Here is a 14,782-nt window from a genome sequence, read left to right as displayed (position 1 = left end):
AAAAAATTCAACTCGTTCCATGTTTCATTACCAATTGGATACTCTTTTGATTTTAAAAACTCATGGGTATTTGTAGATAACCGTGGATATTTAAAAAAAGATATTTTATAAGTTTTTAAAATAAAATCTAAATAAAATTGCAAAAGAAAATTATAAAATATAATATAAATTAAGTTAAATTTTAATTTTAATCAAATTTAATGTAATAAAATATAAAATTAAATTTTAATTTTGATTAAATTTAACTAAATATAATATAATTTAAATTTTAATTGTAAATTTTTACTAGTGGATATCCACGACTCCATGTAGTATGATACCTTCACCCGTTTATAAACAAGTATCAAAATATTTGTTATCGTGCATTGGTGAGTATCAACTATTCAGTGTGACTTTTCTGTAACTTCATTCATTTTTTCATTAACAACCTTATGATGCCCTTTTAATGTTAGGTTTATTTATAAATTATTCTAATATTTATAAACATCTCTGTTCTTTATATATTTCCATTTCTCAATAAAATCCGAAATTTTGCATTATTTAGGAAAAAGAAGGACTAATAGTAGTAAGAAGCAAACAGTTAAGACGAAAGCGTCCATTAACTAGGGACCATGGATCCAGTTGTCTCTACAGCTACTGAAAGTGCACTTATTATTACAGCAAATGTGGTCAAACGACAAGTCGGTTACTTTTTTAATTACAAAGAAAAATTTAAAAAGTTGGAATCTTACATTGAGAAGTTGGAACATAATAAAGTGAGACTACAACATCAAGTTGATAGTGCACTAAGGAGTGGAGAAGAAATTGAAAATGATGTTCAACATTGCTTAAAGCTCATGGATGAGAAGATAAAAGAATATAAAAGTTATATTAATGATGATTGTCATGCAAAGACAATTTGCTCAATTGGTTTCTTTCCAAATAATTTCCGACTGAGATATCAATTGGGTAGAAAAGCTACAAAGATGGTTGAAGAAATAACAGGAGGTGAGCTTTGGAAAACTTCTTTCGACAATGTTTCGTACCAAGAATTTCCATCCGTTGATGCAACTTTTTCAAACAATGGTTATGAAAGCTTTGCATCAAGAACTCAAACTATGGAGATGATCATGAAAGCACTGCAAGACTCTACAGTTGGTTTGATTGGAGTTTATGGGCCTGGTGGTGTGGGTAAGACGACTTTAGTCAAAGAAATTGCTAACAAAGTTAGAGAAAAGAATTTGTTCGAGATAGTCATCATAGCAAATATTACAGGAAATCCTGACTTCAAAAAAATTCAAGAGCAAATTGCTGGCATGCTAGGAATGCAATTGGAAGAGGAAAGTGAGATTGCAAGAGTAGATCGCATTCGAAAGAGGTTAAAGAATGAAAAGGAGAACACCCTTATTATCCTTGATGATCTTTGGGGTAGATTAGACTTTAATAAACTTGGGATTCCATGCAATGATGATGCAAGCCAACAAGAAGTCAATGACATGTCTGATTTTGGTTCCAACAACGACATATCTGATTTTGGTTATAATAAGAAAGAAATGAAAGAGTTGTCAAAAGTTGATTTGACTAAGATGAAAAAGGAAAAATTGTCTAACGATTATAGAGGAGGCAAAATTCTTCTAACATCTAGGTATAAACAAGTATTATGTAATGAAATGGATGTGCAAGAAAGCTCAATTTTTTCCGTAGGAGTCCTTGACGAAAAGGAATCAGAGACTTTGCTTAAGAAAGTTGCGGGTGTGAAAAATTCTGAGTTTGATAGGAATGCTACTGAAATTGCCAAATGGAGTGCTGGGTTTCCAATAGCCTTAATTTCCATAGGAAGGACACTAAAGAATAAAAGCTTATCCACATGGGAAGATGTCTGTCAACAAATTAAAAGACAAAATTTTACATCAGAATGGGGATTTACTGACTTCTCAATAAAGTTGAGCTATGATCATCTAAAAAATGAGGAGCTTAAGTGTATTTTCTTACACTGTGCAAGAATGGGAAATGATGCTTTGATTATGGACTTGGTGAAATTTTGTGTTGGTTTGAATTTGCTTCCAAGAGTTCACACACTTACAGATGCGAGGAAAAGAGTAAAGGAGATGATACAAGAGCTAGAAGAATCAAGTTTGTTGGTGAAAAGTTATTCTATTGACCGCTTCAACATGCATGACATTGTGCGAGATGTTGCTCTTTCAATATTATCCAAAGAAAAAGATGTGTTGTATATGAAAAATGAAATACTTGATGAGTGGCCTCACGAAAATGACTTTGAAAGGTACACTGCCATTTTTCTACACTCTTGTGACATCAAAGATGAGCTTCCTAAGAGATTACATTGTCCTCGAATTGAAGTCTTACATATTGAGAATGACACTGAATCTTTCAAAATACCAGATTACTTTTTTAAATTTATGATTCGTCTCAAAGTGTTGGTATTGACCGGTGTTAATCTATCTCGCTTACCTTCCTCAATTAAATGCCTAAAAAAACTAAGAATGCTTTGTTTGGAGAGATGCACTCTAGGAAAGAACTTATCCATCATTGGTGAGTTAAATAACTTACGAATTCTTAGTCTTTCAGGATCTAATATTCAAAATTTGCCTCCTGAATTTGGGCAATTGGATAAGCTTCAATTTCTTGACATAAGCAATTGCTTAAAACTACATATAACTTCCAATATCATACCGAGGATGGGCATTTTAGAAGAGTTTTATATCAGAGACAACTTGATTATATGGGAGGCTGAAGAGAATATGAAAAGTGAAAATGCCAGTCTCTCTGAGTTGAGGCACTTGAATCAGTTACAAAATCTAGACATACGCATCCATAGTTCTTCCCATTTTCCGCAGAATTTGTTTTTTGACAGGTTGAATAGTTACAAGATTGTCATTGGTGAATTCAACTTGTTTAACTTGATTAAAGTGGGAGAATTCAAAGTCCCTGACAAGTATGAGGAGGTGAAATTTTTGGCATTAAACCTAAAAGAAGGTATTGATATTCATTCTGAAAAATGGATTAAAATGTTGTTCAAAAGTGTCGAATGTTTGTTGTTGGGAGACCTCAATGATGTTGAAGATATTTTCTACGAATTAAATGTTGAAGGATTTCCAAATTTGAAACATTTATCCATTGTAAGCAATTTTGGCATTAAGTATATTATCAATCCAAGGGAGCGGTTTCACTCTTTAGTCGCTTTTCCCAAATTAGAGTCCATATGGCTTTACAAATTGGATAATTTGGAAATAATATGTGACAATCAGCTTGTAGAGACCTCTTTCCGCAATTTAAAGGTCATCAAGATTCAAACATGCATTAAATTGATAAACCTTTTCCCATTTTGCATAGTTAGACTCCTCACTAAGCTTGAAACAATTGAAGTGTGTGACTGTGATTCTTTGAAGGAGATAGTTTCAAAAGAAAGCCAAACTCATACTATCAGCAATGATAAGATTGAGTTTCCCCAATTACGAATTTTAACATTGAAGTATCTACCAACATTTATTTATTTATATAATGCTGATAAGATTCCTGGTAGTGCACACTCATTGCAAGACCAAGTATTCCAACAAAGGAACCAAGATATTGTTGTTGATGTTGAGCACAGGGTCACCAATTCTTGTCTTCCACTCTTCAATGAAAAGGTATGTGAGAACCTTATCATAATTATATGTGTAATGTTTAATTTCTATGTTTTTCTTCCCTTAATAGAAATATAGAAAATATACTTGCTTAAGTTTTGTCATTTCTCTTGGGGAAAAAGTCTTTTGAAATGAAGTCTTATTGTCGTGACATTTTATGTGTTCTTACAGGTCTCAACTCCCAAATTAGAATGGTTGGAGTTATCCTCCATCAACATCTGTAAGATATGGAGTGACCAATATAACCATTGCTTTCAAAATTTGCTTACATTGAATGTGACAGATTGTGGTAATTTAAAGTATTTATTGTCGTTCTCCATGGCTAGAAGTTTGGTGAATCTTCAAAGCATTTTAGTAAGTGAATGTGAAATGATGGAGGATATATTTCGTCCAGAAGATGCAGAGGTGTGTGGATTCATTTAATATTGTGTTTGATTAATGATATCCTTTGTTCTCTGATATATTAAATAATTAGGTCTTTTAATTGCTCACCTGTAAAGTATTTTTATTGTAACAGTATATTGATGTGTTCCCTAAGTTGAAGAAAATGGAGATTATCTGCATGGAGAAACTCTCTACCATTTGGAAATCTGATATTGGTTTACATTCCTTTAGCAATTTGAACTCTTTGATCATAAGAGAGTGCCATAAACTTGTTACAATTTTTCCTAATTTTATGGGGCAAAGATTGCAAAGCCTTCAAAGCTTCGCAATTAAAGATTGCGAATTGGTTGAAAACATATTTGATTTTACACATATTCTGCACACTTTTGATATTGTTGAAGCAAATTTGGGTAATATAATTCTAGAAGACCTGCCAAATTTGGTGAACGTATGGAAGGGTGATACTGGTGAAATACTCAAATGTAATAATTTGCAAAGCATAAAAGTTGATGAGAGTCCAAAATTGAAATATCTATTTCCAGTTTCTATTGCCAATGACCTACAAAAACTAGAAGTCCTTGAGGTACGAAATTGTTGGGCAATGACAGAGATTATTGGTTTGGACAAACATTCAAGTGAAAGTGCTATCACCTTTAAATTTCCTCATTTAAACACTCTATCATTAATTGACTTGCATGACTTGAGGAGTTTCTACTCAGGAATTCATACTTTAGAGTGGCCACCATTAAAGAAATTGGAAATAGTCGATTGTAGCATGCTCCAAGGATTGACTTCAGAAATCACAAATTCATCAGAGCAACCAATTGTTTTAGCTACAAAAAAGGTACATAAAGTTCCTTCAGATATAGAATGTCCTGTTTTTTATTGAAAAGCGTGAATTAGCAACCTTTAACAAGGATGTGAGATTACGTCTTTTATTTCTTAAATCAAAATAATACATTATGATTCAACTAGTATGCTCTAATACTAACAATAAGTCTTTTTATTTATTTATTTATTTAGGCAATATATAACTTGGAATACATGTCGGTGAGCTTGAAGGAAGCAAAGTGGTTGCAAAAATACATTGTTAATGTTCACAGAATGCACAAACTAGAAGAACTTACTTTGTATGGGTTGAACAATAATAAAATTTTCTTTTGGTTTCTTCATAGAATTCCCAATTTGAAAAGTTTAACATTGGGACATTGTCACATGAAAAGAATTTGGACTCCTAAAAGTCTTAGTTCATGTGAAAAAATAGGTGGTGTTATGCAACTTAAAGAGTTAGAATTACGTAGCATGTGGTCTCTAGAGGAGATTGGTTTTGAGCATGATGTGCTTCTTCAAAGGGTAGAACGCTTAATCATCCGTGGATGCAAAAAATTGAGAAATCTAGCATCATCGTTAGTATCTTTTAGTTGCTTAACATCCTTAGAAGTGGTGAACTGTATGATGAGGAATTTAATGACACTCTCAACTGCTAAAACCTTAAATCAACTCACAACGATGAAAGTAAGTTCATGTCCATTAATTCTGGAAATTGTTGCAGAAAATGAAGAGGAAAATATACAAGAGGTTGAGTTTAAACAATTAAAATCATTAGAATTGGTGTCTCTACAAAATCTCACAAGTTTCTCTAGTGTTGAAAAGTGTGACCTAAAATTCCCACTACTAGAAAAATTAGTAGTGAGTGAATGCCCTAAAATGACAAAATTATCTGAAGTCCAAAGTGCTCCAAACCTACAAAAAGTACATGTTGAAGCAGGAGAAAAAGACAAATGGTATTGGGAAGGTGATTTGAATGGCACTCTACAAACACATTTCACAAACCAGGTATGCATTAAAGTATGTTCATCATCACAAATTTTCATTGCATCATATCTCCAAAGATAATTTAATGTTAATTTCTTGGAAAATGTTCATAACTAATAATTCAATTATTTTGCAAAAAAGAATAATATGAAGCATGGACATTATGGATTGTATTATCAAGTTGGATTTGATATCCAAATGTTTAGCACAATTTCACAATCAAATTAAGGCAAACGATGACCTTTATCATCATCTTTGAATTATTTGAAACAATTTCCACTTTTTTCATTTTTGCAAATTTGTTTCATAAGAATTAGTATAAAGACTTTTTATATAATATTTGAACCATTGATTGTCATGTGCATCTGACATTTAGTTTCTTCTCTTTCTAAGGTTTCTTTTGAATATTCAAAGGATATAAAACTTGTTGATTATCCCGAGAGGAAAGTTCGACGTGGTAAATTTGCTTTTCCGGAAAATTTCTTTGGTTGTTTGAAGAAATTGGAATTTGATGAAGGATGTAAAAGAGATACTTTGATTCCCTCTCATGTACTACCTTACTTGAAGAACTTAGAAGAATTGAATGTGGAGAAATGCGAATCAGCACAACTAATATTTGACATAGATGAGAGTGAAATCCAGACATATGGAATGGTGTTTCATTTGGAAAAGCTTACTTTAAAAAACTTGTCAAATTTAAAATGTGTATGGAAGAAAAATCTCGAAGGAATAGTCAGCTTTTACAATTTGGAAACAGTGCATGTTGATAGTTGTGGAAGCCTAGTAACATTGTTCCCTTTATCACTTGGCAAAAATCTTGGGAAGTTGAAGACACTTAAAATAAAGGAGTGTGAGAAAATGGAAGAAATAGTTGGAAGGGAAGATGAAATTGAACATGGAACGACAATAATGTTTGAATTCCCTTGTTTGTCATGTCTAAATCTTGAAAAGATGCCACTGTTGAGTTGCTTTTACCCTGGAAAGCATCATTTAGAATGTCTCTTGTTAGATAGACTATATGTGGCGTGGTGTCCTAAGCTGAAGGTATTCAGATCAAGCTTTGATGATGATAGTAAAAAAGAAGTTTTAAAGGCTCCAAGTAACTTGTTACAACAACCTTTGTTCTCGATTGAAAAGGTAATGAAGTATTATAATTTAACCTTTTGTGTTTCCTTTTCTTTTCATTGATATGTTTTTCTCTTATAGTATNTAACTAACATCAACACATCGTCTTTTGAATTTTTCTGACTTCAATTATCAGGTTTCTCTCAAACTAGAGGGAGTGACACTCAATGAGGAAAACATTAAGGTTATGAGTGATGCACGTTTGCCACAAGACCTTCTTTGTAAATTAAAAATTCTTATACTATCCTTTGAGGATGATAACAATGGGAAAGATAATTTGCCTTTTGATTTCTTCCACAAGGTACCCAATTTAGAAAATCTTATAGTAGAGAAATGTTTTGGTCTGAAGGAGATATTTCCCTCTCAAAAGCTTCAAGTTCACGACAAAGTAATGGCTGGATTGAAACGACTATTATTGTCGGAATTAAGTGAGTTAGAATGTATAGGTTTAGAGCATTCGTGGGTACAACCATATTCCAAAAAGCTCGAATTGTTAAGTCTTTACAGTTGCCCTCTAGTAGAAAACATAGTTTCTTGTGCAGTGTCATTCATCAATCTTAAAGATTTATATGTGATTGACTGCGAAAGGATGGAGTATTTATTCACGTTTACAACACTCAAAAGTTTGGTGAAACTTGAGACTCTAAGCATAGGATATTGTGGATCAATCAAAGAAATTGCAAGAAATGAAGAGGAAGATGGTTGCGATGAAATAATATTTGGACGACTCAGATCAATTAAGCTGGAATACTTACCGAAGCTAATAAGCTTTTATTCAGGAAATGCCACCTTGCAATGCCCATATTTACAAATTGTGATGGTAGCTGAATGTCCCAATATGATAACTTTCTCTGAAGGGGTCATAAAACTAGCAATGTTTTCGGGGATTCAAACATCCGAAGATTCTGATTTCACTTTCGACGTCGATCTCAACACAACTGTCGAAAGCTTATTTCATGAAAAGGTCAGAATTACCTATCCTCATTAATTTCTTTTTTATATATACTAAATAGTCTTCTTTTATATTACATTACTATTTTTTTTTCTTGTGTTATAAAATACTCTTCTCTTAACCTTAAATCAATTAGAATATTATATTTTTTAGTAATAGGTTTTGTTCTATTGATAATTATTTTACTACGTACACAAATATGAATTAAATTTTTTATAAACATTACACATTTCTACCTGTCATATCCTTTTGGCATGAAACATATATCCCTAGTGCATAAATCACTAGTGCAGAAACGTTGTTTAATGTCGGTTAATTTGGGCTTTTAACGTTACTTACACAACATACGTCTATAAGGGTGATGTCCATGGGACGTTGGAACTACTCTTAATAGACGTCAATATAAACGTCGGTTAACGATATCCACCGACGTCCATCTAAACGTCTACTTATATCCACACCGACGTCTAATTTCTCTATATAGACGTCCACCTATGCATAAAACCGACGTCTAGATGAATATATAAAGGTTTAAAATGACACTAACCGACGTTTATGTTCCTTATAGACGTCGGACCTGGCACTAACCGACGTCTAACAAAGGCGTTGTGTTTTAGTGCAATTTTGATCCAGACTTTCGGTAGCATAGTGCAACACTCTCCTCTAGCTAGTTTCCCCACAAAAAAAGCTTGCGTCTTTTGAATCTTTTATGACATTTCAACCCAAAACCAAACCTGGGTCCATGACTACTTCCCATTATTCAACTGCAAAAGAAAAAAATTACGGTGACACAAGAACTAGACAAGGACCCAAGTTCCATTTTGGGTCGAGAAGCCATAGAAAACTCAAAAGATCGCCATTCTTCTTGTGAGGAAACTAGCAAAGGGAGAATGTTGTACTATGTTACCCAAAGAGAGGATCAAAACTACACTAAAACACAACACAAAGAAAGCAAATTTTAATCAGTTGAACCACAAGATAATAGATGAAAGACTAAATAAAGTTTAAACTGTAAGCATAAAAAAAACCACGCACTTGAGATGCAAGAGAGAAAAAGGAGAGGAGGAAGACGAGAAAAAACAATAGAATGCCGAAAAGAGAGAGAGAAGAGGTGTGGCAAGAGAAAAAGGAGAAGAGGAAGACGATCAATATCACAAACTGAAATGCCGTGAAGAGTTGCGGTGTATTTAAAATGGAATTGAGCGTCGCTTATTCTCCTGAAACCGACGTCTATAGACGTCGGTTATCCTACTAATGTGACGTCCAAGTGAACATTTAAAACTGACTTTTTGAATACCCATTAGATGTCGGTTTCTGTCAGGAGGAACCGACGTCTAGGAAGCTGAACCGATTGACGTTTGATATCCTGTCAAGGATGTTCACTACTGTTGGTATGGGACACCGACGTCTATAATAACATACACGTCGGGGCCCCAAATAGCCGACGTCTCAGGCCCTCGAGTTTTGTAAACATAATTATTATAGGTATTATAGACGTCGCGTAGACCGAAACGCCGACGTCAACATTGAAGATGTTTTTGTCTTCCTGCCTTCCATACATGCCTTAGATGTCGGATTTGGACTACGTGACGTCTAAGCGCCTGAGAATTAGGTGAAAAGCATTAAATGCAGCCCAATAGACGTCGGGGTGCTGTAGTGCTGACGTCTTGAAATTAATAGACATCGATTTTATCTAGAAATGGACGTCTAGTTTACCAGGCTATTTACGATAATGCCACCGTCCGCTCCTATACATCGGATTACACGTAAACCGACGTCTTATGGGTGATGTTAAACGTTTTTGCACTTGTGAATTCACAGTCCTTTAAATTATAACGTTAATTCATTAACAAGTAATCACTAATTACTTTTAGTGTGTCGGTCATATAGTGAAATATAAATAATATAACACTCATTTAATAGTATAATACTATTAAGTAAAACTTTACATAGCATGACTAGTCAAAGGTAGATATGCAAATATACTATTACTCTTCCAAAATAACCATACTTATGCTTCTACATCAATAATTTCATCGAAACTAAATTTTGACCACAACACTACAAAGTATTCGAAAGATTAAAGCTAAACCTAGCTTTTACGATCCTACATTTATGCAGTTGCATCAATATCTTCTTTCTAAGATAACCCTACACCTATTTTCACATCTACTCACATTGATAATGTGAACATTACAAAAGAAAAACAACAAACACAGGAAGCAAAAGCACAAGAAAGGGTAAGTTTTAGTTTATAAAAGAAATGAGCATTTAACATTTAAACTGATTTCATCATAAAATAACACATTTCAAACATTCATAAAATAATCAAGCATACAATTGCATACTCTCTAGACTCAATTATCTGGAGACATGCATTAACATCGGATTCACTGGAGACATGCACTTGTGGTGGCCTCTACTACTCTGTAGAACCATTTCCAATAGGTCTCATCCTACCACTTACAAGGTTAATCCCATTCGCGTCTGAGGCCATTATACTGCCTTCTGACTAAGATCTCTTGCTACTCTCACACATAACTTACTCTACTACATGAGTGTGAATGGTTATTAGAGTGTTCAAATATGTCCTTACTTGAATCCTTACATTAATGTTTACATTAAAGGAATACCACTATAGAATCTCCTTACAAGATTATTTGAATTACGCCCAACACATACTTTTCTCCATAAACATGATTTTGCATTCAGGTTCCTAATACCAAACAATCAACCATATTTTTATTCATCCATGCTAAGTGATATCATGTTCATGATCAATTACAGCCAACAAATATTTTCATACATGTTCATATTTATTAACAGTCCATCATCATCACAGTTTCGAACATCATACATAAGCATATTCATCAATAAATTCATCAATAATTCATAAATAACCATAATATCAAAACTTTGAATAACCAAAACCAGTAAAAATAATGCAAGAAATAGTGTAATAGAACCAACAACAACAATAACGCTTAACGACACCTAAGGTGTGCCCCATGCTGGTGTTATAAGGGCTCATTGTTCAAGTAGTGCTTAGTGGCATAAGTTGGCACTTAACGTTGAAGCTCCCTAAAGCAATGACACTCAACGATGGAAAAACTACAACTTAACACTCTATCACAAAATAGGTCTTTAATTTGGAATTTTTGGAGTTGGCACTCATTGTTACTGCTCAACACAATATCAACAAAATCCTCAATTTTTAGAATTTTAGGTTGTTCAATCACAACAATTAGGAATCTTCACTTTTATAAAATTTTAGATGGTTCAAAATTTTGTGATCTAGTACCGATTGATATAATAGCCCAATTTAAAACCCCCTTTCATTCAACAATCCAAAAAATCAACGAATTTCCCAAAATACAAACATGTTCTCACACACCTAAGGATCCAAGCTCAAGCTTCCATAGCAAAAAATGTCAACCAACATAATAGAGTAAACAAAATTAAAAAATGCCACATTATGGCCTCATCCTTCAGATCGAGCTTCAAACACCTATTTTGGACTATCTTTAACTCTAGCTTGTACAACCTCTTCTTTTTCATTTCTACTTGAGCAACCAAACGACCAAATTTATCTTTCAAATATAGTACTTGATCTTTCAGAATTGAATTTCCCATGCTCAATATATTGCTCTTGAGATCAGGTACATAGTACATGTCTCTCATTTCTCCAACTCGACCATTCTTTTGTAGGTACCAAATTGTACCTAAGCCTTTTAGTGCCACATAGGATTCATCTCCAAACGATACATGCTCGACCTCAACTTTGGAGAGCTCTTTGAAAAAATTCTCATCCTCAAACATGTGATTAATCACTCTTGTATCAAGATACCAAACCAAGTTGTTAGAACATCTCAGACTTAGCTCGACACCTGAGCTTCTCGTTCTCTCAAACTAACAGTACTTCACGAAATACATCTTCCCACAATTATAACATTTCACTCTTAAATTACAATCCTTGGAAAATTGAGCATAATTCCCACATTTAAAGCACTCGACTCCTGAACTTTTTGCCTAACCTTTTCGGCCACTACTTTGTCATCGACTACGCCAATTTTGTAGATCGAATTTCTCTTTTCCATTTTCATCTCTTCGGCCTCAGCCACCACGACCTAAAATGTTCTGAGTATAAGGCAACTTCTTCTTCTTAAAGGCCATCTTTGCTTGAAGTACTTGATCGAATGACTTCCTCTTCTTCCTTCTCTGTTGTTGGTGTGCCTCTAGGGACTCGACAAGCCCTTCAACCGAGAGCATTGACAAATCTTTGGATTCTTAAATGGTAGAAACTATATTCTCAAAGTTTTATATCAACGACCTTAAGATATTTTCTACAACCCGACTAGTGGGCATCGACTCTCTGTTTCGGTCGAGATGACTTGCCATAGTCTTAACCCAAGTTATGTACTTGGTGACAGCCTCTGCCTCCTTCATCCTCAAGCTCTTAAACTCTTCTCTAATAGTTTGAAGTCATACTTGTTTTATTGGGTCATCCCCTTATATGCTTTTTCCAATATCTCCCACGTTTTCTTTTGAAGATGTAGCATTTTCTATCTTCTCAAAGCCGGACTCATTCACAGCTTAATACAACACGTACATGGCTGTTTTGTCCTTTACTTGTGTTTTTCTCAATGCAGCAACCTTAGAAGCTACCTGTTCTTCATTGTCTGTTAGCTCTTGGTACCCATTTTCAATTATATCTCACACTTCTTGGAAACCAAGAAGAGCCATCATCTGTAGACTTCAGTTCAAGTAGTTGACTTTCCTTTTCAACTGGGGACACACTATTTACAAGGTTGACCATCTCACTCAAACTCTCTAGCTTCTTTGACTTTTTCTCAAGCAATCACACACTCAGGCTAATTAGCTCTTGATACCAATATGTATTATGTTAGAAAAAACTTTTTATATCAGTTAAAAAGGGCTTTTTATACCCGTTTTTTAATTAATATAGAAGTACGAGGTATATAAATTATTTGAATTTTTATATTAGTTCTAGAATAGGTATAAAAAGTTTCACTTTTATACAAGTTATTTGTAGAAAATGTATAAAAGTCTCATTTTTTATATTTGTTATTTCTAGAACAAGTATAAAAAAATATTTTTTATACCTGTTATTGTCAGAACAGGTATAAAAGGTCTCACTTTTTGTATTTGTTATTATCAGAACAAATATAAAAAGTCTTACTTTTTATACTTGATATTGTCCCCTAACTAGTATAAAAGTTCCTTTTATGATAATTTTAATTCAGTTTCCCTTTTTCTATTTTCATATTTGTCAAACATCTTAATTAGATCACAAAAGTAAAAAAAGAGAAAATTATTGGAAAAAGAGTGGAAGAAGACGTAACCGAAGTTATTACTATGTGTTCCTTCAAATCATACATGGCCCTTAGAAGAGAAAGTACTTCTCGTTCACTTTCAATGTTGGAGGTTGTAGTATCACTGTCACTCTTGTTGGGATAAACTTAAATTTTAGAGATTTATTATTTTACTAGTTTTGGGTCTAGTAATATTTGGTTTGATTTGATAGAGATAAAATATGGATGAGTAGTTATGATTTTCTGTTTATATAGGTAGAATATTATTTTATGATAGAATAAGCAAATTTTATTTTTAAGTAAGTTGATATTTTATTTTCAGATTTTATTTTTATTTCCATAATATTGTAAGTATCACGGCTATTTAAAGTCCTTCAATTATCAATGAAGAGCAAGACTTAGTTTTAGAAAAGTATCTGAGTGTGTATCTTGAGATTTTCCCATCAACTCTTTCCATCTCTTCGAGCCGTGTTGCAAGCTAAATCACAGTGTGATAATATGATTCATGTGACTAGCATCACCCTGATTCTTCACTATATACGTAATAACACTAGTAAAAAATAGGGTTTTCACAACGCACATTATGCCACGGTTCACCAGGAACCGCAGCATAATGTTGCGTGGTGGCAATTTTGAAAATAAATCTAACTTATAGGTCGCGGTTCCCAGAACAACCACGACCTATTCCCAAGTCAATGTTCTACCTTTGACGCCTCGTCAGAAGAAAAATAATTTGTTGGGGGAATATGCCGCGGTTCTACGAAGACCCGCGACCTATTACCCAGCAATTTATTGTTTTTCTGATGTGGGCAGGAATTTCAGAAGTGGCAGGGGAATAGGCCACGGTTCTGAGTGGAACCGCGGCCTATTCCCACTGTAACTTCTGAAATTCCCCCCTGGTCAGCCCCCTGGTCAGCTCCCGTAATAAATTGGCAGGGGAATAGGCCGCGGTTCTCAGATCAACCGTGACATATTCCCTTGCCAATTTATTACAGGGGCTGACTTGGCAAGGAATTTCAGACGTTACAGGGGGAATAAGATGCGGTTGTTCTGGGAACCGTGACCTATTCCCCCTTGCAACTTCTGACGTTCCCCAAAAGACAGTTGTGAGCTAGTAGGGGGATTCAGAATGTTAGGGAATAGGCCACGGTTTTGAGGGGAACCGCGGCCTATTCCCTTATCTGAATAATTTTTAAATTTTTTCAGGGACACTTTCAAGAATACCTATCATCCAAAATTACACTTTTTCAACCCAAAAATATTCAAGTTCAATGTTCGCATGTAACAATAAGAATGAAGTATATTCACTTACCCTTATCTCTTTCTCTTATCTCTTTACTCTCCTTTCTCACATTTTTCTAATTAGTATTTGTAATATTTACATGGTTTGTTTATCGCCCGTGCTGAAACAAAAATAAACGTATGTTATGTTTAACTTTTTAACTCGAGATTATACTCTTGGTAAACTTTCTCGTCATTAATTGGAGGTCTTAAGTAAATGTAAACATATATTTGAATAGAACATATACGCCATTTGAATATGAAAC

General features: G+C 33.9%; 1 protein-coding gene across 1 annotated transcript in view; it reads left to right on the top strand.

Annotated features, from left to right (window-relative positions):
- Positions 1-611: 611 nt before the first annotated feature.
- Positions 612-14,782, top strand: part of LOC106758399 — a 29,797-nt gene continuing 15,626 nt past the window's right edge. Inside the window, exons 1-6 of the mRNA XM_022779881.1 lie at positions 612-3,629; positions 3,798-4,031; positions 4,144-4,854; positions 5,034-5,846; positions 6,219-6,962; positions 7,087-7,914. Coding sequence (XP_022635602.1) covers positions 612-3,629; positions 3,798-4,031; positions 4,144-4,854; positions 5,034-5,846; positions 6,219-6,962; positions 7,087-7,914 — 6,348 coding nt within the window. The remainder of the gene's footprint in view (positions 3,630-3,797; positions 4,032-4,143; positions 4,855-5,033; positions 5,847-6,218; positions 6,963-7,086; positions 7,915-14,782) is intronic.

The sequence above is a fragment of the Vigna radiata genome, chromosome 4 (assembly GCF_000741045.1).
Source record: "Vigna radiata var. radiata cultivar VC1973A chromosome 4, Vradiata_ver6, whole genome shotgun sequence".
Lineage (NCBI taxonomy): Eukaryota > Viridiplantae > Streptophyta > Magnoliopsida > Fabales > Fabaceae > Vigna > Vigna radiata.
The sequence above is the reverse complement of the archived record's forward strand: the minus strand, read 5'-3'. Positions and strand labels throughout refer to the sequence as shown.